Here is a 23,454-nt window from a genome sequence, read left to right on the forward strand (position 1 = left end):
TTTTCTTTTTATCTTCTTTACTTATTTCTTTATTTCTTGTTGGTTCAAGGCTAACACTTTTTTCAAACAATTTATCTTCATTTTCTTCATATTCGAATTGTTCAATAAACTCTTTTAGATTTTTACAATAATAGAAAGGAAATGAAGTTTCTTGTTTCATTACAATTTCTCTTAACATTGAACCATAAGTTCTAACACGGAAGAAGTTAACTAATTTTAATTGACCATTTTCACTTTTTTCATTTTCTTTAGTAAAAACTAAATCTCCTAATGTAGAACCTAAAAACGGAATACATGGTGGTTCACATAATGCAGTAATTTCTCTTAATTTTTTAAAATTTGATTCATAATTAACTAATGATTGAAATTCAGTAAGTAATTTAATTGACTCTTCACTTAATCCATCTTTAGTATCTTTTAATCGATAAATTGGTGATGAGTCTAATGCTGCAAGTATTGCTTTAAATCCATCAAAATTATTTAATTTCTTTAAGTATTCTGCAACTTTAATAAAAAATTCAATAGCAAATATTCGATGTTTTAATTTTACTAATGAAAGAATAATATTTTGAACAACATATGATATTTTATTAGTTAATTGCATCATTGCAACAATATTTGGAGTAAGTGTTTTATTATCTTTTTTTGTCCACATTTGACTTAATAATTCATCAACTGTTATTCTTCTAAATTTATCAAATTGCATTAAAGTTATTTGTTGTGCAATATCTTTAATAGAAAATGAAAATATTGGTTGTTCTTCTATAAAATCTTTCATATATTTTGCTTCAGTTCCTACTGTAAATTCTCTAATATGTGTTTGTGTCTTTTTTTCTTGTTTGTCAATAAAATCTTTCATAAATTTTGCCATTTTTGGTTTAAATGTTTCATACATTCTAATAAGTAATTCTAAAGTTGTTCTCATATCAATATCATCAAAATCACTAAATCTCCAATTAACCCATGACCTAATAAATCCCATAACTTTCATTCTAATAGGTGATAATTTAGAACTAACAAATTCATCCCAATTCATTCCTTCTGGTCTTTGTGGATTAAATCGTTTTACTAATAATCCAATAAGTTCTTCTTTAGTCATTACAGTTGGGTAACCAAAAACAAGACATTCAGCAAAATAAGGGTCTTGAAAATCTTTTGATGTTATTACTTGAATCATTTTTGGTAATGTAGCTGTTTGAATAATAGGAAAATCCCATCCTTTTTCTTTTGTAAATGTAATAAATTCTGGTGAATCTGGTTGTTCAAATATATTACTATTGTCATCTGCTTGGTATGTACTTTCATCAATAAAAAGTGTAGTATCACTCATACCTGAAAATGTTGAGCGTGCAATACTAGAACCCATTGTCCCTGAAAGTTTTGAAACATCAGCACTAAGACTTACAGAGCATCGTTTTCTATTTGAAATAGAACTTCCAACTAAAAAATTTTGAACAGATTTAAAATTTGGGATTGCTTCTTTATGACATAAATCAACCAAAAATGCTACTGTTAATGGACTTTTACAAACAGGGCACTCCGAATGTTCTTTAACACTCGATGAAAAACATTCAGCACAAATACTTTGTTTACATCGTGGGCATTCAGTATTAACTTTATATTTATGTGGGCATCCACTCATTCTTATTGTTTAGATTGATATTATAATATTAAGTTTCATTTCTTAGATTTACTATTAATTCGTTTATTTTTTTGTTTTTTTTTTAAATTGTATATTTTTAAAAGATTTTTATTGTTTATCTATTTTTCCCTTTTAGTTTTCTTTTTCTTTTATTTAATACATTTTATTCTATCTTATTTTTATAAAAAAAGAGAAAACAAAAAAATGTGTCCAGATTAGTTTCAAAAAGAAAAAAGATAGAAAAAAATCATATCAATCTCTTATTTTTTATATCCCCCAAAGAATTCTAATAGGTCCATGGTATAAATGGACCATCAGGGTTTACATTGACAAACCTATTATCTCGACTTTTTGTGATTTTAAATTTTGCTTTAAAACAGTGTGTAACAAAAGACTGTAGTTTTTGATTATTTGTTACAGACTCTTGTAAAAATTCTTCAGCCGTTATATCAAGTAACGATTTCATAGTCGTATCAAAACAAACAATGTTCACATAATCATTTTCATTATTAATATTACATATAGTCATAGTTATTTTAAAATATCGTGCAGTTGGTGCTTCTGAACATGAGCACTTTGTTCCAATTACCTTTCTATGACATTTAGTACATCCAACGTACGTCCCTGTTCTTTCTTCTATTAGTGGAATCTTTAGAATACGAAATACAATTTGTCTAATAATTTCTTTGTTTTCTTTAAGTAAAGAAGAATCACCTTGTTTAATCTTTTCAATTTCTTCATGAAAACTCTCAAATGAGTCATATTTCAATTCAGGTTTAAGTAGAAGAAATGGGTTTTCAATTTCAATAAATTGAGTGTTTTGAGTGTCTTGATATTTTAATAGTTCAATTCTTTTTAAATTTGTAACTTTAAACCATTTTTCTGTTATAGGTTTGATTGAGTGATTAAACAAAAGAATCTTTGAACAAGGTGATGGTGATTTCTCTAAAATCTCAATCTCTATTGGATCCTTAGGATTTATTTTATTTGTTGAACCAATAGATAAAATAAAACATTTTATAGTTTTATTATTTTCATTAAATTGTTGGACGTATGTCTGTAAGTCGGATGTGTTAAATTGTGATATCTTATTTTCTTGGCAGTCATATCGAAAAAAAGAAATAAACCCGTGCAACTGAACTTCCATTTCAATTTTAGCTTCATATCTTTCTTCTTTATAACCAACAATACAAATATTCTCACCTTCATCATTCATTGTTAATTTTTCAATCCAAACTACAAAACTTTCTTTTGTTTTTTCCTCGTGTAATAAATCATTAAGTAACTTATTTGTAAGTGACATCTTGAAATTCTCAATAAAGAGTTTTTTAATAGGAAAAATACTGTAACTCCCTCTTTTTTGAACAAGATGAAGAAAATATGTTATTTGTTCAATGGCACTTCTTTTTTCGGATTTGAAAATTCTTCCAAAAATAAAACTTTATAATTTTTATTTTTTATAAGTAATTTAAAGAATAAAAATAGGAAAGTTCTTTTTCAATACAAACAATATAGTAGTAGAGGTGGTCAGTGCTAATATGATGAATATTAATAGTGAAGATATAGTAGTGTCTTAGAATTAATTTTAAAAGGATATAAATTGTAGTTTTCATTCTTTTCTTTATTATTCCTTAATATTACTTTACTTTATTTTTTCAATTAAATAAAAAGAAGTATTTATATTCATTTAATTTTTTTTAGTTCTTATTCTTTTATTCTTTTTAAGTTAGTTTTATGTTTATTTGATGATATGCATCATAAATTATTTATTAATTAAATACAATTTTATTTGTTCTATTTCATGAATGTAAAATAAATCATTTGTGTTCATGTTGTTTTAATTGATGAAAATATAAGATGTTAATATTCTTTATCTTCATGATTATTCTTGTTGCATATTCTTATTCAACAATTACTATCATACCTTTCTTGTTATAAATTGTGATGATATCAAACTGTTTAAATGTGATTTAATTAATACAGAAATAGTATTTAAATCTATTGTTTTCATGATATTCTTCATATAATTAGTTATTGATTCTCTTTGTTTTATTCTTGTTCAATAGCCATTGTAATAACATGTAACAGATAATTTGATAATGTATCAAATAAATCGTACATAACCAATTCAATGATATTCAAATGTATTTGATCTATTTCATAATCACAATGATTTATATTTTGAAATAATTGATGAGATAATTTCATAATTAAATTAATATTATTCATTCAGATTTTATTTTTGAATTAATTAAATAATATTAAATCAAGTGGTTAAATAAGATGAATTAAGATATATTAATTAATCGTGATATTATGATATATAAATATGATAAATAATAAAATATTAATATGTTATTCGATGTTATTCATTATTATTATTGTTATTAGATTATTATCATAGTCAAATTAATTTATTTATTAATAATGTATGAATGATTTTATTTAATACCATTTCACAAAATATATTCATTGTTGTGAATATTATTCATTTATAAATGTAATGTATTGATAAATTATGATATTCTGAGAGAAATAAAATCATCAAATATATTATTGAAACATAATCATAACACTTTCCTTAAACAAATTCAAAAAAAAGAATAACAAGTTATGAAGAAATAAAAAATATTTTAACAACTGGACTATAAACAGTATAAAAGTTATTTAGGTGACTCAATTAATTCTAGTTCTTCTTTCATTGATTCCAATCTAAATAAAAATAGCAGGACTGATAAAAATTGATTAATTAATGTATATTAATTAATTAATAAAATAAAAATAACAAGAGAAAAAGATATTTAAACAAAGAATAAGTAACTAATAACTACTAGAAAAGAAAAACCAAATAAACTAATTATGACTCAAAAAGAAAAGGTATATAAAAACTTAGAAATAGATGATGATGAAAGAATATAAAAATGAGAGTGTTAACAAAATGCTTTATTAAAACACCATTAATGATTTAACTTTTTTTATAAACAAATAAGCACTTTCCGAATTGTTATGTTTTACTTAAACAACCTGTCATCTTTTGAGAATATTCTCTCAACAATTTAATACAAATTAAATGAATAACTAAAAAAGTTTAGATAGATAAAGATTATTATAAGTAAATGATTTATTTACTTTTAATTATGATAATTTAATATAACTACTTACCTATGAGTCTGTGTAAGCAACAAACCAAAGGATAAATTAAAAACAATGACACAATTTAAAAAATAATTACCTCAATCATCATACCAAAGACCTATATTCCAGTTAAATAACTCCTGTGCAGATTTTTTTAATTCATCACTGAGTGTTGGTTGTTCTTCTATTGGTAATAACCCTTTCCATTCTCCATTATTCTGTCTGGAAAATACATTGTTCCATAGTCGATCTAATAAAGGATTATTTTTAAATCCATCTTCTCTTCTAGGTAATTCATTCAACCAACGACTCATCCACTCTTGTTGATCTGTTGAGCTTTGAGATTCTACAGATAACCCATCAGCAACAAAAGTACTTCCCCAAGGGATTTCTCTTGCAATTAATCCATCAACCGTTGGAATAACGAGTAAATTTCTGGCACAATAACCTTTAACTAATACAAGCCTTGCTATACCAATAACTTTTTGTTCTAACATCATATTATTTAGACAAGTGTATATCTCTTCAAATCCATGACATGGCCTAATGATCCATGAATTCTCTTGAAAATAAATGATTGGAACAGAGTCTTTTGATACAAAAGAGTGAAGAAGGAATTCTCGTTCTCTTTTTTGTAAAACCTTGTCTTGTCCTAGCATTGTTTCAACCCCATCAGTTTTTGATGCAGAAGAAAGGTCAGCTGGTCTAAGAAGACTTTTTCCGTATCGGAGAGTTTTAACAACATCTTCCTCTCCGAACTGGGCACCAGAGTTATTAGGATCATTCTTGAGAATATAATATTTCTTTCGTTTTTCTACTGGTAATTCATAGTCTGGAACTTGTCTAAATGGTGTGACATGTGACATACGCGGAAATTTTTGAACTTCATATTGTTTATACATATCAACAAATATTTCTATATCTTTTATCAATGTTAATGTATATTTATAACAAGGATTAGAAACAGGCTTCTTGAAAGGTCGTTTATCTTCATTTAAATCTAAAGAAGGATGTGTTGGATTATTCATTTAAAATAAATTTAATTTTTGGTTGAACTTTAAGTTCACTTTTTTATTAGATAAAAACTAAAAATTAATAGTTATCAAATGAGTGACTCTGAATCTTTGTCTTTAAGTGAAAGCGATAATTTTTATCACAACAGAAAACTCTCAACAATCACAGCCCCTTCTGATGTTCTTAAGGATGTTATTGATTCAGATAATGAAGACATTAATGATATTTCTATGCATGGAACAAAAGATCGAACTATTGCTGGAAATGAAACAGAATATCAATCTCGATGGAGAAAAAGAGAAATAAGTCCTGTTAGAGAGTGTAGAACATATAAAGAGCGAATAAAACAACATGAAAAAGAAATGAAAGAGTATAACGAAAATAAAGAAAAGCAAGAAGCTGACAAAAGAGAAAAGAATCTCAAAACTAAAAAAGAACATCGAGAGAGAAATAAACAATACCATCAAGGTATTAAAAAAAGAGAGAGAAGTGATAGCAGACATAGGTCATATACTGATCAATACCATACAAAGCATTAAAACAATAATATCATATAGAATAATTTTTTTCAATCTATTTTATTATACTAAAACTATAATTTATTATATATTTTGAAAAATTATATTTAATAATAAAAAAACTAAAAAATAAACTAGATTTTTATAAAAAAATGAAAACCTTAAAAAAATAATTAAAAAATAAAAAAACAGAACCCTTTGAACTAAAAATAATAGAGGAAAGCTCAAATGGTTTGTTTCAAATGAATTTAATGATAATAAAACTATTTCAATTACTCATTTCATAGGCCACTGTTACTTCAGAGTCTGAATTCCAACACATGCTTCGTGTTTGCAATACTAATCTTGATGGTCGTAGAAAAGTTCCATATGCCCTCACAGGAATTAAGGGATGTGGAAGAAGATATGCTTATCTCGTTTGTAAAAGAGCTGGTATTGATGTTAACAAGAGAGCTGGTCTTATGACTCCAGCTGAAATTGAAAAGATTGTTGATATTCTTAACAACCCACTTAACTATAAAATCCCAGTTTGGTTCTTGAATAGACAAAAAGATAATAAAGACGGTAAAGATTCTCAACTTATTGCTAATGCTGTTGAAACTAGACTTAGAGAAGATATTGAAGCTCTTAAGAAAATGAGAGCTCACAGAGGTCTTAGACATTATTGGGGATTAAGAGTAAGAGGTCAACACACTAAGACTACTGGAAGAAGAGGAAGAACTGTTGGTGTTTCCAGAACTAAAGGAGCTTAATAAAAGTGGTTAATTTAATCTCTTTTTGTTCATTTTTAATTTAAAAATATTTAAACCTAGAGAAAAATAATTAGATTTAGTTTAATTAATAATATAATAAGTTCTTATTTATCCTCTTCTATTTTGCTTAATTTCTTTTTTAAGAGATATGATGGTTGTTCTAATAACTCTGAACTATTTTCACTATTACTTTGTGTTAATGTTTTTTTTGGTTTTTTTGATGTTTCTGAACTATCATTTTGAGTAATTTTATTATCGCTGTCATGTACTGAATAATTATTACATTTATTTTTTATTGGTGCTAAGATTGGTTTAATTTCAGATATTTCACTTAACATCATTTCAGATACTCCTCTTTTGCTATGGTATTCATCAACTTCTTTCGATTCATTTGATGACTGAGTTTTTAATGAATTAATTAGTATTTTAGCTCGTTCAAGAACGAAGTTAATTTGTTGTTGTTTATCTAATATTCCAAGTTTATGTATCATGAAATTTAATATATCATTCTGAAGCCATAACTTTGGGGATTCTAACCCATATTTTTTTACTTCTTTTAATAACAACAAGTCACAGGGAATTCCCCATTCACAAGGCTGAACATTACCTAGACTTAATTCTACTTTTTTAATCGATTCAATAGCTTGTTTTACTTTTTGATAATTTTCATGGCTGTCTTCAATTTCCTCGCTCATTTTTATTTTGTTCAAATCGTTCATAACTGATGATAAAAGTCGTTGTGTTTTTGTGCTAAATATTTGAAATACTCCTTTTGGCCAATCTTCATAATGTTTGCCAAATCTTTTAAGTAACGATATAATCAATTGGCTTACTTTTTGACACTCTTCACTACTAACTTGTTCATTTGAAATAATACCTTCAAGTTTTTCTAAGACTTTTTGAGTTTCTTTATTAATAACTTTACATATACTTTCTTCACCACTTTCTTCAATAGGTTGATACTCATCTGGTTTGGTATGTTCATCAATTTTACTTCTTTTTCTTTTATCCTCTTCTTCTTTATGAGTAGATTTAACTTTTGTTGTTTCAATAATTTCAACCGATTCTTCTTCACCTGATTCACTAGGACTTTGATCATTACTATTAATACTATTTTCATTATTGTGTTCATCAACAACTTCTAAATAATCATTTCCAATATTTTTTATACCTTCTTTAGTCATAAGGATTTTCAATGGCCTCTTTTCAACAGATGATTGACTCCTTTTTTTAATTTCATTGTCAGGTTCTGTTTTCTTCTTTGTTTCTTCTTTTTGTTTTTTCTGAGGTTCTTCTTCTTTTGTTTTATTAAAAGTATTAATTTCTTCTTCAGTCCTAAATCTCAGAACAGTAATCCCTTCTTTAGCTTGTATTATTTCTTCTAAACATTTTCCATATTCAGAGAATTTTGTTATGTTATTAAGAGATTGAGATAGTCCATTACTTCTACTTGGTGGGGTTGTGTTTTTATTAGTTATTACAGAAAGTGCCTTTGTTTCATCATAACTATTTTCTATTACAATGTAAATAACTTTTAAGTCTTTTACTGTTCCTATTCTTCGTGTTTGACATAGTTCATCAATTTTAGATATAGTATAGTCATCATCAAGCATTAAAAGATAATCTGCAATTGAAAGTTCAACACCCTCCTCATATGAATTTGGGTCTAAACAAACAACATTTCTTGCTAATTTATTTTCGTCTTTTGTTAATGTTTCTTTGAATGCTAAACTTATATCTTTATTAGTAGAAATTAAGTTATCCCATCTGATAACCTTACATTTAAAAGTTTGTGATAGTGCCTCATTCATTTGTGGAATTGTTGAAACTACAACAACTTTTTTATTTAATTCAACTAATCCACGAACAATTTTTTCTGCAGTTGTCATCTTAATTCCTTTTATTTGAATTCCAAAAGTACTGATATTAGGAAAGAGCATTACTCTACTTAGATCTTCATTTAAAGCATTTACACTTTTTGTTCTCTTTAAATCAGAGACTGTTTGTTGATAAATTGATGATTGTTTTGTATGTTGTTTTAACATTAAAAACAATCTACTCAGCTGGGGTTTATTTTCTTTTTTCATTTCAACCTCGATTAATTTTCTATTAGACCTTCCTTTTAAGAATGTAATAAGTTGTTTCATATCACAACCCTCACGTACAACAGCAATTAAATGATCACAAATTCCTGTTCGAATTAATTTTGTATTGATATTTTCTTCTTTTTGAACATCGACCAATACACAATCAAATTTTACAAATCTTTTAAATGAAAAAGTTTTACAACAGAATAGAACAAGTTGTGGTTTTACATTTTCATCATCATCATATAATTCTAAATTAAAAAGAGTTTCTATTTGAGAATCGTTAGAAGGATTAACGATATAAGTAATTGGAACTCCAGGAAAAAGAAATGGTAATTGGTTATAATAATAAGGTAAAGAAGTTTCATCACACACAATTAGTTGTGGTTTAGGATAATTTAATGTTCTTAATCTAAACAATAAATAACATAAAACAGTTGTTCTTTTACCATATCCTCCATATATCAATGTCTCATAACGTTGTGAAACATTTCTTTTTATTGCCAATAAACAGTCTGATTGTGATGGTGTCAATTGAAGGGGAAATTCTTTTGGTTTAAATTTCCATCGATCTAATAATTGTTTTGTTCTTTCATTTGTAAAAAAAGTATCTGGTTCCTCACTAATAAATAACTCAAATGTCCCTGGCCATTTTACACGATACATAGTTGTCTTTTCTCCAGCATTTTCTGTGTGTGGTAATTCCATTAAAATTTTTGTTGGAACTAATAACTTAGCTGGAACAATTTTTTCTAAAAAAGGATATAAATGAAGTTGTTGGCGTGGATATAAACAATCATTGTAGACACATGATTTGTCTAAAGTCCAACACTCTTCAAACCTTTTGACCAATCCATTTTTATCAATTTTTTCATTAACTTCTGACTCTAAGATCCATGTTGCTTCTAATAATGAGTAATTATCCCAACGAACCAAATACATGTTTTTATCAATTGGATAATTTTCAAAGAATAACTCTGTAGATGGAACAAAATATTTGAAGGTTTTACTTAAATGAACCATTCTTGATCCAGGAATATATTTAGTAATTACTTGTCGAATTTGAAGTTTATTTGAACTTGTTTGTTCTTTATATTTTTTTAACTCTTTTTCTTCTTTCATTTTTTTTTCTTTACTTCTTGTTAATTTAGGTTTGACTTCTTCTTCACTACCAATTGAGATAGTATTGATTTGATTACTCTCTAGAGCAGTTGTTTTCTTTTCACCTTTTTCAGGGGTTTTAGTTTTAGTGAGTTTGATATATTCGTATGCATCACCACCAAATGGAACCATCTTTTTATCACTTATCAATGAATTAATTCTTTTCATGTAATGAAATTAAGACTAACTAATAATAGATCTTTAGAATCCCAAAAAAAATTTTTGTCATATAAACGAAACCCTAAATTTTTATTTTGCTTTTTATAATTTCGTGGAATTTAATATTTCATTTTATTTAAAAATAGATAGAGTCATAAATATTATCTGATTCAAATGTTTCTGGAATTATTGAGATTCTTGTTATAACATTTATAATACATTTTAAATCATCTCTTTTAGTGTCAGAAAATGGTAACATTGTACTTATTCTTGCAACAAATGTATTAATAAAATCATTTGACATATTCATATCTTTCATTGTTTTTGCTATTTCATGAATAATACCAATAGCTTCTTGATTTTCTTTCTCAACAAGTTTTTTTCTTTCTTCAAAAGATAATAATGGAATTTTATTTTTTAATTCTTCAATTTTAATATTTAATACTTTGGCTTTAGATTCATTTATTTTTTGATAATATAATTGTATCCAAATCATAGAATCTTCCCATAATGGCATTCCATTTAATGCAATACATAATGGTTCTTGAACAATATTTTCTATTCTACATAATTCTAGTGATATTTGAAGCATTAGTACTGCACATACTCTGTCATGTTGTGATACACAAAACTTACCAATTGTTTTAAATATTTCTATTAATATTAAAGCACATTCTTTTGTAACATTTCCAGGACCAAATTCTTTTAAAATAAAACAATGTTGTTTTGTTTGAAGATAATTTAAAAAATTATATCTTTGTTTAATATCACTAAGATCATTAAAAAGCATTCCAATTTCTGGAATTGGAGATCCGTTATTATTCATTTTAATTAATTTGTCAATAAATTTTGAACCAACAATTGGTTCTATTTTATTATTTATTATTTGAACTTTTAAACAATCAAGACAATAAGAATACATAATTGGTTTTTTAACTTCTTTTTTTCTTACATTATTTAATAACCCAAAAGTATCAATATGGATATCACTCAACTTAAATGGGTCTTTTACTTTGTTAAAAATTAAAGGATGTTCTTCTGTTGCTTTATAAAATTTAGTAAGAGTTAAAATACTATTTTTATAAATATTTTTTTCCATCCATTCATTAACAATAGAACATGTAATTTTAGAATAACTTTCACAAAAGAATTTAAAAGACTGCGTTTCAGTAAGAGATTTTAAGAAATCTATTTGTTCTGGTGGGTGTGATAAAATGAATTGATCATCATTAAAATGAATAATAATATTTTCATTTGATATCCAAGTATATCCAATAAATTGTTTATAATTTAATAACAATTGAATCACTGCTTTAAAAAAACATAATTGTATTGATATATTTGATGGTGTTGGTGGATTCCATGGATCCATTGATGAATAATCAAAATCAATAATAGTAATTTGAAGTAAATCTTCAAAAAGAGTATTTGTAATTGAAGATGGAAGGTCTGGAGTAACATGTTTTATAGAACTATGAATAACACTATTGTCAATGTCAATAAGAATTAATTCTTCTTCTTTAAAAATTGTATCTGCTTCCGCTCTATATGAACTAGGAAGTCCAAGAATATAAGGAAATGGTGAAGTTAAATATTCTAATAATATTCTAGGAAGAATTGGAACACAAACACAAACCCATTGTAATGGAAATAGTAATAATTTAAAATTTTCAATTGTTCTTACTAATAATGAATTATTTGATGAAGTAAAAACAATTCTTTCACCAAGAAGAATATAATTCAATATTTGTATAATTGTAGTCTTATTAAAATAAGAAAATAATTCTCCAAGAATAAATGGTGACGATGGTAAATCATTTACTTTAGGAAATGTTATTGTTATTTTCTTTTGATGAATTTGAACTTCTTGAGAATTTCCTAATGCAATTGGTTGTGTTTTATTAAAAATTGAATCAAATGCATCAAAAACTGCATTATTACCTATTTTCCCACATTTTAAAAAATTTTTATTATAAATTCCCCATAACCATTCACTCATTTCATTAAATAACGGATATTCGCAAAACAAAGCTAATGCTCTTGGGAAATATAATTCTTTAATTTTACAATCTAATCGTTTACATAATGCATTTGATTCACTTTCATTCATCTTTTCATAACTAACTAAGAACATAGCATATCTACATGTTCCATCAGCATCTGTCATAACAAATGGTTTTAATTCTGCTTCTATAGGAAATTCTGATAATCTAAGTCCATCAGGAAAACAAAAAAGCCAAATATTAGACGGTATTTTATCATACTGAGATGGATACATTTCTTTAATTTCTCCAGAAAAAGGAATGAGTAATGGATCAGTTTGAGGAGTTTCTTCATCTCTAAAATAAATTTTTAAATCTTCCATAACATCACAAAGTCCTATTGCTGCAACACCAAGAAACATACCATTTGGAGAACACAATACTTTTGGTTTTTGTTTAGTTTTAGAAATATGTAAATAATTTTTTCTTGAAGGTAAAGGAATAGGAGATTCTTCAAAAAAACGATCAAATGCACGTAGTATTACCCAACGTTCACCAACTTTTTTAACCCGTGGAGGTTTAGTCAATTCAGATCTAGTTAATCTTAAATGTAAAGCAGCAACAATACCTTTAGGAGAAACAACTGAAATCCATTCATCTATTGGAATATCAATTCCAAGTTTAGATGTTTTCATAATAATTGATCCAACTTCTATTGGTTTTTTACCAAATCGTTTAATTTTAAATAAAGAAAAAATTAATTTCTTTGATGAAGTTAATGGACCTGCACGAAAATTGAATGTTGGGTTAATACTTTTTTGTGATAATTTAGTTCTCAATATTTCATTATTAATATTGCATTCAACAAAACAATGACATTCTTCAGTTAATTTTGCTTCAATAATATCTACATAAATAACAAATCCATTATCATTTGATAACTGTGACATGTAGTCTTTTTAAGATACTTTTCAATCAATTTTTTTTAGTTCTTAAAAGAAAAAGTTATTGGAGAATAAACTACATTATTCATAAAGTAAGAGTGGAATAAAAATTTAATTTTAAAAGAGAAAGAAGTTATTTAATCCAATATACTTTAAAGAGAGAAAGTTGTTGGAACAGTTGGTGAAGCTGTTGTATATTCTGCATATATTGTTTGTGAAATACGATACGCTGTAATAGAATTTGGGCATTGAATAGCTAATGGAGAAGAAATTAAATGGCTAAGAAGAGAGTTAATAGTATTGAGTATAGATAATGATTCATTTGACAATTGAGAAGGTCCTTGAACTTCAGCAAATTTTTCCAAAGAGTCAATAACAATTTCAATCTAAGAATTAATATCAAATCTTTTAATAAAATAAATAATAAATAAAAACAAACTTTAAGAGTTGTGCACTGAGTTTCAATATTACTAAGAATAATTAAAGAAATATTTAACCATTCTTTTGGTTCTAATTCACATTGGAAAAATTCATCACAATGAATTTGATACAAACGCTCTATTTCATTGGCACTTTTATTTTTAATGAATTGAGATAATTGTTCTTTAGTTGTGGTAACTAATTTTTTTTTATTTAATACATATCCTAATTGTTGATTTAATGATTTTTGTGTATTAGCAATTTCTTCACTTTTTTCTACATTTTGTTCCATAATACTTTTATATTCTTTTAATGAACTAATCATTTCTTGTACTCTCATTTTCATTTGTTTTAACTCTTCAAATTTTAATTTTTTAGCTGCATTTTCAATAACTGTTTTAACGTCTTTTGATTTAGCATTATAAAGAGTGTTTAATTCAATCATCTTTTCTCGAATTTCTTTTAATTTTTGATCTCTTGTTTCTTTACCCATAACTACATCAAACCCTTTTTCTTCTTCATTTCTAGTTTCATCCAATAAATGAACATATGTCTTCTTCATAACTTCAAGAGCACTTTTATATGACTCTATTTCCTATTTTTTGTTATTAACTTTATTTTATTTATTTTATAATTTCAATTTATCAAACTTCATTCATTGTTTTAATTGCTTCTTTTAATTTTTGTTCAAATAATCGTTGGTCTTCATTTTGTTGTTTTGACATTAAATCCATTCTTGAATTGAAATCTGTTTGTTGTGTTGATTCAATTTGTTCTTCTTTTTTTCTTGTAATTAGATTTTCTTCTTTTTTAGTTTAAAGCTAAATAAACCTAACAAACAAATCAAAGTCATCTTGTCGTGAGTTGTTATTAGACATTAAATTCTTTCAATAATTCTTTTTAAGTTTTTTTATCTATTCTTTAATTATATTTTAATAATAAAAATATTATATTTTAATAGTTTTAAAAAAGACTTAATGAATGAATGAATCACTTATATATGGGATCTAATGGTAAACTTTCTTCAAATATTAACGTAGGTTGGTCTTCTTTCTTTGTTAACTGATATTTTATAAATTTACCTGTTTGAGAAATACCAATAATGCTGATATGTTGAAGTTGTGGACAATGGAAGAATACAAGAGTAAATACATCACTTTCCATTGTACATTCGCATTTACTATACAACCCAGTGTCTTTCATTATTAATGAAAGTTTACTTGGTCTGTTATAATTTTCTGAATCTCCTTCAACACCATAAATGTGAACTGTTCCACGATTTGAATTTGTAACAATAAGTTCACTGTTTGGTGAAAAATTAAGACTATACACATCTGCTTGACTTTGACCTCTTCTGAATTCATTTTTTTGTTTTAGTGTATTAGTATCCCATACTCTTAATAATGTCCCTTGTGCACTTGCAGTAACTAAAGACCGTGAATCTGGTGAAAATGCCATTGTAGAGACCATGTGAATGTGAGCTTGTACTTCTCTTTCACTTTGTGTTTCTAAATTAACTAGTTTTATACTTCCTTCTTGGTATGAAGGAAAAGCAATCATTTTGCCATCATTACTACTTACTGCAATTAGCCCTTTATTATTCATTCCAGTATCATATTGATACAAAGGTCTTAAATCTTTAAAATTATATACATAAATTTTCTTGTCTACAACAACAAATAAATAGTTTTTTTGTAATTTAACTGACCTTACTTCTGTTGGATAATCTAATATCCCAAATGGCTTACCTTGGTAATCGTCCCAAATAATTACTTTATTGGGTTCATACGCTGGGTTTGTTCCTCCTCCAACTAAGGCTAACATATTTGATTTGTGATAAAGTTCTATAATTCCAACTCCTCCTTTTAGTGTTCGTTTAAACCGTTCTCTAAATCTACCATTTTCTATTCCAAACACACGAAACCCAACAGTGGTTCCAATGGCAAAGCATGAAAAGTCTTGGTTGATTGAGATAGTAAGGATCTTTGGTACTTCCATCTTTAGAATTTTCAGTTCTTCTTAGAAAAACCAACTTCTTTTTAAATTTCTGTTATTTTCAATATATATGAAAAGAACATTTCTTCTTCTTTTGGTCATATCGTGCTGTTGTCGTACTAACTTTTTTCAAAAGAACAACTCTTTATATCTTTTACTTCAAACAACAGACTAAATAACTAATTTTCTTTTAGTTTAAATACTATTCTATGAAATTAATAAAAAAGCAATAAATTCCAAAATCATGAACACTTTCATTTGGCTTTGATTTTTCTTTTCAACAATAGAATAATACATAAAATTCATGGATTTTTTTATTCAAGAAGTTATGTCCAGAATCTCTTTCATTAATGTATGATTTTATTGTATATTAACGTAATTAATATTATAAATAATTTATAAAAATAGAAATTTATCATAAAAATAAATATTTTGTTTGATAAGAAATTCTTTTAACAACAAGTCATTTTCTTTTTATTAAATGTTTCTATTTTTATCTTAAATAGATATTTAAATGATTTTAATATTTTTTCGTAAGTCTAATTGATATTCTAAAAATTATAATTTTTAATATTTCATTATGGAAAATACAAAAAAAATGTTTCAATAAGTCAGAGCTGAATAAATCCTTGTCATTAAAAACTATAACATGTATTTCTTATCATATGTTTGAATTTATTAATAAATATAAAAGAACCTTGATTATAAAATGAATAAAAAATATTAGTTTTTAAATGTTTATTACCATTTCAATATTTATTAATTAATTCAGATAAATGAATTAACTAATTATATATAACTGATATATAGAGATATAAATAAAATATCATGGTTATTCCTATGATAAAAAAAGGAGTGTGTGTATAATTTTTATGTATGTTTTGGAAGTGTTATAGGAGGAAAATTAACAAAAAGTATTTACTGGTAAATCATTCAATTATTTTTTAATAAAAATTATTCAAGATTAGAATTTTTAATACAAATTCAACTCTATTTAAATAAAATAATTTAAAATGAAGACTATAAAAGAAAATGCTCGAAAGAAAATGAATAAAAAGATAAGTCTAAGAAACTAAATGATATCCAAGATTAATTCAGTCGAGTACATTGTCATCTATTAAATGAATGAGAAAAAGAAAGAATAACAAGTATTAAACAATAACCAAGTAACTATTATAATCTATGAAAATCTGATAAAAATATTTTATGAAGGTAATGAAATAATAGTTAATGTTGAATTTATTAGTATAGAACAGTTGAAATTAAAACTAAGTAATGACATTTGATAAAAAGAATTAATAAAACAATACTTAATAAATACAATTGTTTATTAGCAATAATTAAAGTATAAACTTTAATGAAAACAAAAATAACAGTTATATTAACTATTTAGTTAAAAATAAAAGAATGATGTTTAGCATAAAAAATAAAAAAGATAGAATCGTAATCAAAAAGGAATGAAGGGAATAATACAACAATTAAAAATTGCACACTATTCAAGAATAATGAATAGAAGAAGTTCTAAAACCTAAAAAAAATCTTTTTTTGGAATAGTCATTACTTTCTTTGACAATTTTGTTTTTGAAGACTAAAAGACCAAAGAATACTACATAAGTCAAAACAATAGTCACATAACAAAAACCAATTTTATATTTTTACCAAATAAAAGAAAAAAATGAATAGATATTATCTCCAGTAAAAAAGCTCAAAGAAATAATTATTTAAATCAAAAAATTACATACAATTAATCTAGTTCCAATTAAAAAGTTCCTTATTAGGATTCTCTTTTAGTTAAGTTCATGATAAGTCAGATTAAATGAAAAAAGAAGTATTTATCATTTATTGGTTTTGTTGTTATCAGATTATAACCTAGTTTTTTTTGTCTCACTGAAACATTTACTAAGGTTTTTATAATGAAATTGAATTTTAAGATATAAACTATTACACCTAGGTAATGGAATTAATTGCAATAATACAATATATTCTAATTAATTACTAAGTAAACAAGATATACGTGATGATTTATTTTCTTCACACGTTTATCATAAACAAAATAATGTTATTTAATTCGTTTTTAAGATAAAAAAGGAGATATAATAAATTAATTATAAATTATAGTTTTCTTAAAAAATAAAAATAATTAAAAATAAAAAAACTCAAAAGAAAGAAAAGTGATTGACATGAGTGTTAATACAATGAATCTTCAACAACTTGAACAACTTGCAACTCAAATGTATTCTGCACAAACAAACCAAATCATAGATTTCAGTCCAACACAATCTCAACAAATATTATTTGAAAGTAATAATATATATGCACAAGTTTGTAAATTTTTTTTATCTAGAAAGAATGTGTGATAGGACAAAAGTAACATAAATAGATTCATGCATTGAAATCATTTAAAAAAATGGCTGACACAATTTCTACTACAATGGAACAAAAAATTCAAATTAAACAATTCATTTATGAATTTCTATCAAAAAGAATTGGTTCATTAAGTTCACAAACAATTAATATTGCAATCAAAACTTTTGTTGACCTTCTTAAAGCTACATGGTTTGATGATCCACAAAATAAAACTTTTATTAATGGGTTGAAAGATAATACATTAAAAGATCCAAACTCAATACCATTTGTCTTTACTTTATTAGTTGAATTAACTGATAATATGTCTAATACACAAAATTGTACTAATCGTAAAGCTACTATTAATTATAAAGACAATTGCCTTAAAGATATTTTTTCATTAAGTTTAGAAGTATTTAATTTATTATTACAAAAGAGGCCATCAAATATTGAACAGTTAATGTTATCAACAATGAAATTAATGCTTTCTTGTCTTAAATATAATTTCCTTGGAACTAATATGGATGAAACAACAGAAGATATTTATACTGTTCAAATACCAAATGACTGGAAGAACTTTTTTGAAGATATTACTTTTGTTCAACAATTATTTAATGTGTATTTCAATTGTAAACCTCCATTAACTACAATTATACTCGATACTATAGGGTATATCTCTTTGATTAGAAAATCGTTATGGGCAAGGCAAGCAGATGGATCAGGACTACAACATTGTTTAATTGATGGTGCATCAAAAATTGTACAAAGTGGATATGGTCTAGATAATTCAGAGACTCGATTTGTTTTTTGTAGATTCTTAGATAGATTAAAAACTAATCACCCTATTCATCAGATTATTACAACACAACACATTAGTTGTTTCTCTCAATTTACTATTAACACATTTAATAATTGGTCAGATAATAAAAATGCTGTTCTTTATTTACTTTCTTTTTGGAATAAAGTCATCACTTCTACTCAGCTTAACGGAGACACACAAACAGAGACATTATTAAATCAAACAGCATTATGTTTATCTCAGGCATTAGTTAATTCACTCTTACAATTTTTTGAAGTAATGGATTATTCTGATGATGATACTGTTATCGATGAAGAAGAATTTAAATTACAAGATTATATGGAAACATTAAGTTCACTTGCAAAAGCACAGTATAAAGAAATGGCAGGGTTTTTAACAGAACGTATCGAAGTTATTGTAAATACTTTATCACAAATATCTAATGCTACTGACTATAATTCTCCATTGAGAAAAAAATTAGAAACCCAAATGTGTTGGTTATTAACTGTAATGAATGCAATGTTAAATAGAACATATAGTAATGGAAATGATAATGAACAAATTCAAGCTGCATTAGTTGGTAAAATTTTCAGATGTATGAATTTAACTGACTCTATCATAAATTATGTAGACAAAACAAATCAAAAATCAATTGAAGTAAAAGTAGAATTTGAATATATGAAATTCTTTGGTAATTTTAAAAATTTATATATTTCTGCATCACAGTATCGAACTGATACAATTCAACCTTTAAGAGAAGTATTAGGAATAGATAAAATTGAAGATATAGTTGGTAAAATTATGCAAAAGATTTCATTTAATTTAACTTCATTCCCAAGAAATACATCACTTATTGATAAAACATTAGATACATTCTTACTTTTTGTTTCTTCTTGTTCACAAAGTAAATTTATTGCATCCTTACCTTTTACACAACAACTAATGCAAAATCATGCTAATAGATATTTTGATTTCTTATCTCAATCAACAACTAATGAAGAACTTGTTAAATTAAGAAGAAAATATTATAGTATTCTTGGTAAAATATTATTCCAAGATGAGAGTTGTGACTTTATGCAGTTTATGAGACCATTTGATACAAAATTGAAATTCCTTATAACAAGTATTCAATCAGGTACATTTAATAATGATTTAGCAAGTAATGTTGATATGTTATTATCTATTTTAATTGATTTACAGGGATTATTAACTGTTGCAACAACCGCATCTCAATACATTAAATTCTTTGAATGGTTCTTCTTTGATTATTATGAAAATGTATTGTTCGCTGGAGTCGATGCTAATGGATCATTATTCTTTAATCAAGTTACAACACGACAATGCCCATTATTGTTATATAATACTCTCAAATTTTTAGTTCAATTTACTAATTCAACATATAATCGAATCAATTTCTCTAACTCATCTCCTAATGCTATTTTATTATTCAGAGCAATAGTTAGTACTATTAAGATTATTATACCATTATTACCACTATTACCAGAAAAGTTATTTGATAATTCTATTCCACGAGTATTCACTATCTTTAATAATTTCTTGACTGGTAATTTTATTCCATATGGTGTTTTAATTTATTATAATGACCCTGCTCTACCTTCTTTAATGCAATGTATCATGTTAACTTTATTTGCAATTCCATTAGATAAAATTTTCCAAGAATCAAAATTTAGAGTAGTAGTCTTTACTACACTACAAGGAATGTTTAGTGTATTATATAGATTTATCTTTTCTTCTGATATTAACACATTCCAAAAACTATTAATGATATTGATTAATGGATTACAGTCTACTGACCCAAACATCATTCGTTCATCTATGAAGATTGTATCTCAAATCTTTGATACTTATGACTCAGTTCAAACACGAGAAACAGAAAACTTTGCTTCATTTGAATCTCAAATTGGAAAGAGTCAAAGTTATTTCAAAGAAATGATGAAAGCTTCTATGGAAACAATGTTATTTACAGAAGGATCAAATCAACTAAGAGGAGTAAATTGTTTAGTTCAACTTATAAAACATTTCCCTGTCTTCTTTACTGAATATAAAACTGCTTTATTTAATTCTCAAAAAACAGAACAACAAAAACAATTAGTACTAGAAAAATTTAAATTGATTGAAGACGGGGTGAATGAATCTCACTTCAATGATATTTTGAATAAAGCTTTGAACGACTTAAAGGGAAACCTCAGTTCTATTAACTAATTTTCTTTGATTTTTAATTTTGTTTTATATTCCATTTTCTAACAAACGAAACAAAACGATATTTCTTTTATCCTTATCTTCTCATTTACTTTGTTATAAAAAATAAGTAAAAAATATGATGCCCTCGTTTTTGTTCTAAAAATAAAGAAAAAATAAAGGAAAATTCAGGTTTATTAATTATAACCCAAAAAAAAAAGAAATAAGGGAGGTATTTAAAGAAAAATCTAGGATTAAGGTACATCAAATAACGGTATTATGAAATACCAACAATTTATTATTGCTACTGGAGGTGTTGGAGTTGGAAAGTCAACTCTAATTAGAAGATTAAAAAGAAGTTTACCAAAAGGAGAAAGTATATTTGTAAAAGAATATGTTGACTATAAACCAGTTGAAGCTAAAAAACAGTTAGAAGACACACTCAAAGGTAATGGATCAGTGTATGAATTCCAATTAAGTATTATAGATTGTTATAAACAACAAATGGAGCAAGCACAAAATAAAAAGTATGTAATTATGGAGAGAAGTCCAGCAGACTCTATTAATATTTTTGCAGCTGCATCCTATAGAAATGGTAAGATAAGTGAATTTGAATTTGAGGATTTAAAAGCCCGAGTAGAAAAGTTATATGATGCTTATAATATTCCTCGATTTGATGATTGCCATTTTACTAGAGTTGATAGTTGTAAATATTCTATTGAAGGAGTTTTTGAATTGGTAAAGAGTCAAGTCTCTATTTCATTGAAAAGAAAGCAAAGTTGTATTTTCTTTCTATATTGTAGTGATCCTCTTCAACAAAAGAGAAATATTGAAACCCGGGGGCGGCCTGAAGAAAAAGATTATGACATTAATTATATGATTAGTGTTAACGATGAATACCAAACTCTTTTTGCCAAATATTAAATATTTACAAATATATAAATCTTGTTGTTTCTTTACATAAATTAATTCTTTTTAGTCATTTTGTTTATTTAAAAAAATAAAAGAAATTATTACAAATATATTTACAGCTAAAATTTATTCTTTAAAACAATAACTTTGTACTGTAAGGAAATAGACTTTGTTAGTCTTACTATGAGTTGATTTTTCTAAAACACTTTTTTAGTGAAACGAGTTATCTAATATCTATTTTACATAATATCTTGAAGATGTTTTGGGTACTGTGTTATTTGTTAAATAAAATAACCCAGACTTTATTAAATGAATTTCAAAGATGGGTTGTTATTTAATACAACAAAAATCCTTTCAATGCACTGAAAATAATTTGTATATTAAAATTACTTCCATCACTATCAACATACAACAAATGAATAACATTTGCTTAATCTTTGTCTTTTTTTACTTTTTATATTCAAAAACCGATAATTTTTTTTTGACTTAATCTTTCTTTGAATTAACATGACTATTTTTGTTTAATACCTTAATTTTTTGAATAGTATTTGATTTAATAAAGAATTTTTCTTCTTATTGATATAAAACTCTTATTGTTAATATCTTTTTTTTGAGGTGTTTAATTGGTAATTATGAGGTTAAGTTATTTGGCTAAGTGATGTCTTTATTTTGTTTATCACTTCTTCTATATTCATGAACTTTATAATGTTTAATATTAATATCCATTAAAGTTAGCACATTTTACTCTATGATAATAAAAATAAATGAATTGTTTTCCATGGATTAAATAATTTTTTGAATAGTATTACTTTTGTTTTTCACTCACAGAGCTGAGTTATTCATATTTTTATTTAATTTTAAGTATTTAAAAAAGAAGTTATCAGAGATAACAATCATCATAACAACTTTTAAAAATAAATTAAAAAATATATTTGATTAATATACTATAAAATAAAACAAAATTATGAAGAAAAATACATTAAATTTTAGTTTGTAGACTTATTAATCTTCTTCCAGTTTTCGTTTTTTTGATGAGGCAATTGCCTCTTCACCTGAATCTTTTTTTGAACGTTTACGTTCTTCTGGTGGATTTTCAGCCATTTTAGCTTCAATCAACTCTATCAAAAAGTCAAAAACAGGAGTATTTTTTACACACTCATGCAAGTGTGATAAATTAACACTTTTCGACTTCTTTTCTTCTGCAACAGTATTTGTTTTTTTAATAAGGTCTACTAAAAACAGTTCAGTTGCACGAGCAATAACCATCGGTACATTCCCTGACATTTTTCCAACGTCTTCATCTTCTTGCATAATACGTTTAACTCGAGCAGCAGGTAATAACGTAGCGGTATTTCTTTTCATCGAAGATTTAATCTCATTCTATCCTTT

At 25.5% G+C, this 23,454-nt stretch overlaps 12 protein-coding genes across 12 annotated transcripts in view, besides 31 other annotated features; 4 read left to right on the forward strand and 8 right to left on the reverse strand.

Moving 5' to 3' along the window:
* The window catches only part of EDI_025530 (guanine nucleotide exchange factor, putative), a gene marked incomplete at both ends in the record, with an annotated part of 2,990 nt that extends 1,348 nt beyond the window's left edge, over positions 1-1,642 (reverse strand). Inside the window, one exon of the mRNA XM_001735628.1 lies at positions 22-1,642. Within this exon, the coding sequence (XP_001735680.1) occupies positions 22-1,642 (1,621 nt within the window). The remainder of the gene's footprint in view (positions 1-21) is intronic.
* A 2-nt stretch (positions 1,643-1,644) lies between these two features.
* Positions 1,645-1,825: a microsatellite.
* Positions 1,826-1,928: 103 nt separating this feature from the next.
* On the reverse strand, positions 1,929-2,945 carry EDI_025640 (uncharacterized protein; the record flags this gene model as incomplete). The annotated part of the gene is made up of 1 exon (XM_001735629.1): positions 1,929-2,945. The coding sequence occupies one exon, from the start codon at positions 2,943-2,945 to the stop codon at positions 1,929-1,931; it is 1,017 nt and encodes a 338-aa protein (XP_001735681.1).
* Positions 2,645-2,686: a sequence feature (AT_rich).
* A 126-nt stretch (positions 2,946-3,071) lies between the features above and the next one.
* Positions 3,072-3,126: a sequence feature (AT_rich).
* A 192-nt stretch (positions 3,127-3,318) lies between these two features.
* Positions 3,319-3,389: a microsatellite.
* A 10-nt stretch (positions 3,390-3,399) lies between these two features.
* Positions 3,400-3,433: a sequence feature (AT_rich).
* A 407-nt stretch (positions 3,434-3,840) lies between these two features.
* Positions 3,841-3,909: a sequence feature (AT_rich).
* Positions 3,910-3,987: 78 nt separating this feature from the next.
* Positions 3,988-4,044: a microsatellite.
* A 4-nt stretch (positions 4,045-4,048) lies between these two features.
* Positions 4,049-4,093: a sequence feature (AT_rich).
* A 288-nt stretch (positions 4,094-4,381) lies between these two features.
* Positions 4,382-4,421: a microsatellite.
* A 323-nt stretch (positions 4,422-4,744) lies between these two features.
* Positions 4,745-4,796: a sequence feature (AT_rich).
* A 79-nt stretch (positions 4,797-4,875) lies between these two features.
* Positions 4,876-5,805, reverse strand: EDI_025650 (uncharacterized protein; the record flags this gene model as incomplete). The annotated part of the gene is made up of 1 exon (XM_001735630.1): positions 4,876-5,805. The coding sequence occupies one exon, from the start codon at positions 5,803-5,805 to the stop codon at positions 4,876-4,878; it is 930 nt and encodes a 309-aa protein (XP_001735682.1).
* Positions 5,804-5,825: a sequence feature (AT_rich).
* A 58-nt stretch (positions 5,826-5,883) lies between these two features.
* EDI_025660 (uncharacterized protein) lies at positions 5,884-6,330 on the forward strand (the record flags this gene model as incomplete). Its single annotated transcript, XM_001735631.1, has 1 exon — positions 5,884-6,330. The coding sequence occupies one exon, from the start codon at positions 5,884-5,886 to the stop codon at positions 6,328-6,330; it is 447 nt and encodes a 148-aa protein (XP_001735683.1).
* Positions 6,326-6,498: a sequence feature (AT_rich).
* Positions 6,499-6,537: 39 nt separating this feature from the next.
* On the forward strand, positions 6,538-7,061 carry EDI_025670 (40S ribosomal protein S18, putative; the record flags this gene model as incomplete). The annotated part of the gene is made up of 2 exons (XM_001735632.1): positions 6,538-6,540; positions 6,597-7,061. The coding sequence occupies 2 exons, from the start codon at positions 6,538-6,540 to the stop codon at positions 7,059-7,061; spliced, it is 468 nt and encodes a 155-aa protein (XP_001735684.1).
* Positions 7,062-7,092: 31 nt separating this feature from the next.
* Positions 7,093-7,161: a sequence feature (AT_rich).
* A 4-nt stretch (positions 7,162-7,165) lies between these two features.
* On the reverse strand, positions 7,166-10,477 carry EDI_025680 (uncharacterized protein; the record flags this gene model as incomplete). Its single annotated transcript, XM_001735633.1, has 1 exon — positions 7,166-10,477. The coding sequence occupies one exon, from the start codon at positions 10,475-10,477 to the stop codon at positions 7,166-7,168; it is 3,312 nt and encodes a 1,103-aa protein (XP_001735685.1).
* Positions 10,228-10,292: a microsatellite.
* A 107-nt stretch (positions 10,478-10,584) lies between the features above and the next one.
* Positions 10,585-10,613: a sequence feature (AT_rich).
* On the reverse strand, positions 10,605-13,400 carry EDI_025690 (uncharacterized protein; the record flags this gene model as incomplete). Its single annotated transcript, XM_001735634.1, has 1 exon — positions 10,605-13,400. The coding sequence occupies one exon, from the start codon at positions 13,398-13,400 to the stop codon at positions 10,605-10,607; it is 2,796 nt and encodes a 931-aa protein (XP_001735686.1).
* Positions 10,875-10,912: a sequence feature (AT_rich).
* Positions 11,534-11,563: a sequence feature (AT_rich).
* Positions 12,422-12,447: a sequence feature (AT_rich).
* Positions 13,185-13,214: a sequence feature (AT_rich).
* A 96-nt stretch (positions 13,401-13,496) lies between the features above and the next one.
* Positions 13,497-13,517: a sequence feature (AT_rich).
* Positions 13,518-13,546: 29 nt separating this feature from the next.
* EDI_025700 (uncharacterized protein) lies at positions 13,547-14,692 on the reverse strand (the record flags this gene model as incomplete). The annotated part of the gene is made up of 4 exons (XM_001735635.1): positions 13,547-13,780; positions 13,834-14,409; positions 14,465-14,600; positions 14,655-14,692. 4 exons carry the CDS (start codon positions 14,690-14,692, stop codon positions 13,547-13,549), a joined length of 984 nt encoding a protein of 327 aa, XP_001735687.1.
* Positions 13,786-13,828: a sequence feature (AT_rich).
* Positions 14,391-14,498: a microsatellite.
* An 11-nt stretch (positions 14,693-14,703) lies between the features above and the next one.
* Positions 14,704-14,785: a sequence feature (AT_rich).
* Positions 14,786-14,804: 19 nt separating this feature from the next.
* EDI_025710 (WD repeat domain phosphoinositide-interacting protein, putative) lies at positions 14,805-15,812 on the reverse strand (the record flags this gene model as incomplete). The annotated part of the gene is made up of 1 exon (XM_001735636.1): positions 14,805-15,812. The coding sequence occupies one exon, from the start codon at positions 15,810-15,812 to the stop codon at positions 14,805-14,807; it is 1,008 nt and encodes a 335-aa protein (XP_001735688.1).
* A 373-nt stretch (positions 15,813-16,185) lies between these two features.
* Positions 16,186-16,385: a sequence feature (AT_rich).
* A 96-nt stretch (positions 16,386-16,481) lies between these two features.
* Positions 16,482-16,608: a sequence feature (AT_rich).
* Positions 16,609-16,744: 136 nt separating this feature from the next.
* Positions 16,745-16,824: a sequence feature (AT_rich).
* A 1,076-nt stretch (positions 16,825-17,900) lies between these two features.
* Positions 17,901-17,964: a sequence feature (AT_rich).
* Positions 17,965-17,989: 25 nt separating this feature from the next.
* EDI_025720 (Exportin-7-B, putative) lies at positions 17,990-21,177 on the forward strand (the record flags this gene model as incomplete). Its single annotated transcript, XM_001735637.1, has 2 exons — positions 17,990-18,130; positions 18,190-21,177. The coding sequence occupies 2 exons, from the start codon at positions 17,990-17,992 to the stop codon at positions 21,175-21,177; spliced, it is 3,129 nt and encodes a 1,042-aa protein (XP_001735689.1).
* Positions 19,647-19,669: a sequence feature (AT_rich).
* A 255-nt stretch (positions 21,178-21,432) lies between the features above and the next one.
* EDI_025730 (uncharacterized protein) lies at positions 21,433-22,077 on the forward strand (the record flags this gene model as incomplete). Its single annotated transcript, XM_001735638.1, has 1 exon — positions 21,433-22,077. The coding sequence occupies one exon, from the start codon at positions 21,433-21,435 to the stop codon at positions 22,075-22,077; it is 645 nt and encodes a 214-aa protein (XP_001735690.1).
* Positions 22,069-22,181: a sequence feature (AT_rich).
* Positions 22,182-22,906: 725 nt separating this feature from the next.
* Positions 22,907-22,938: a sequence feature (AT_rich).
* Positions 22,939-22,971: 33 nt separating this feature from the next.
* Positions 22,972-23,054: a sequence feature (AT_rich).
* Positions 23,055-23,067: 13 nt separating this feature from the next.
* Positions 23,068-23,427, reverse strand: EDI_025740 (DNA polymerase epsilon subunit C, putative; the record flags this gene model as incomplete). Its single annotated transcript, XM_001735639.1, has 1 exon — positions 23,068-23,427. The coding sequence occupies one exon, from the start codon at positions 23,425-23,427 to the stop codon at positions 23,068-23,070; it is 360 nt and encodes a 119-aa protein (XP_001735691.1).
* Positions 23,428-23,454: the final 27 nt, after the last annotated feature.

Source organism: Entamoeba dispar, genomic scaffold (assembly GCF_000209125.1).
Source record: "Entamoeba dispar SAW760 scf_1105229459309 genomic scaffold, whole genome shotgun sequence".
Lineage (NCBI taxonomy): Eukaryota > Evosea > Mastigamoebida > Endamoebidae > Entamoeba > Entamoeba dispar.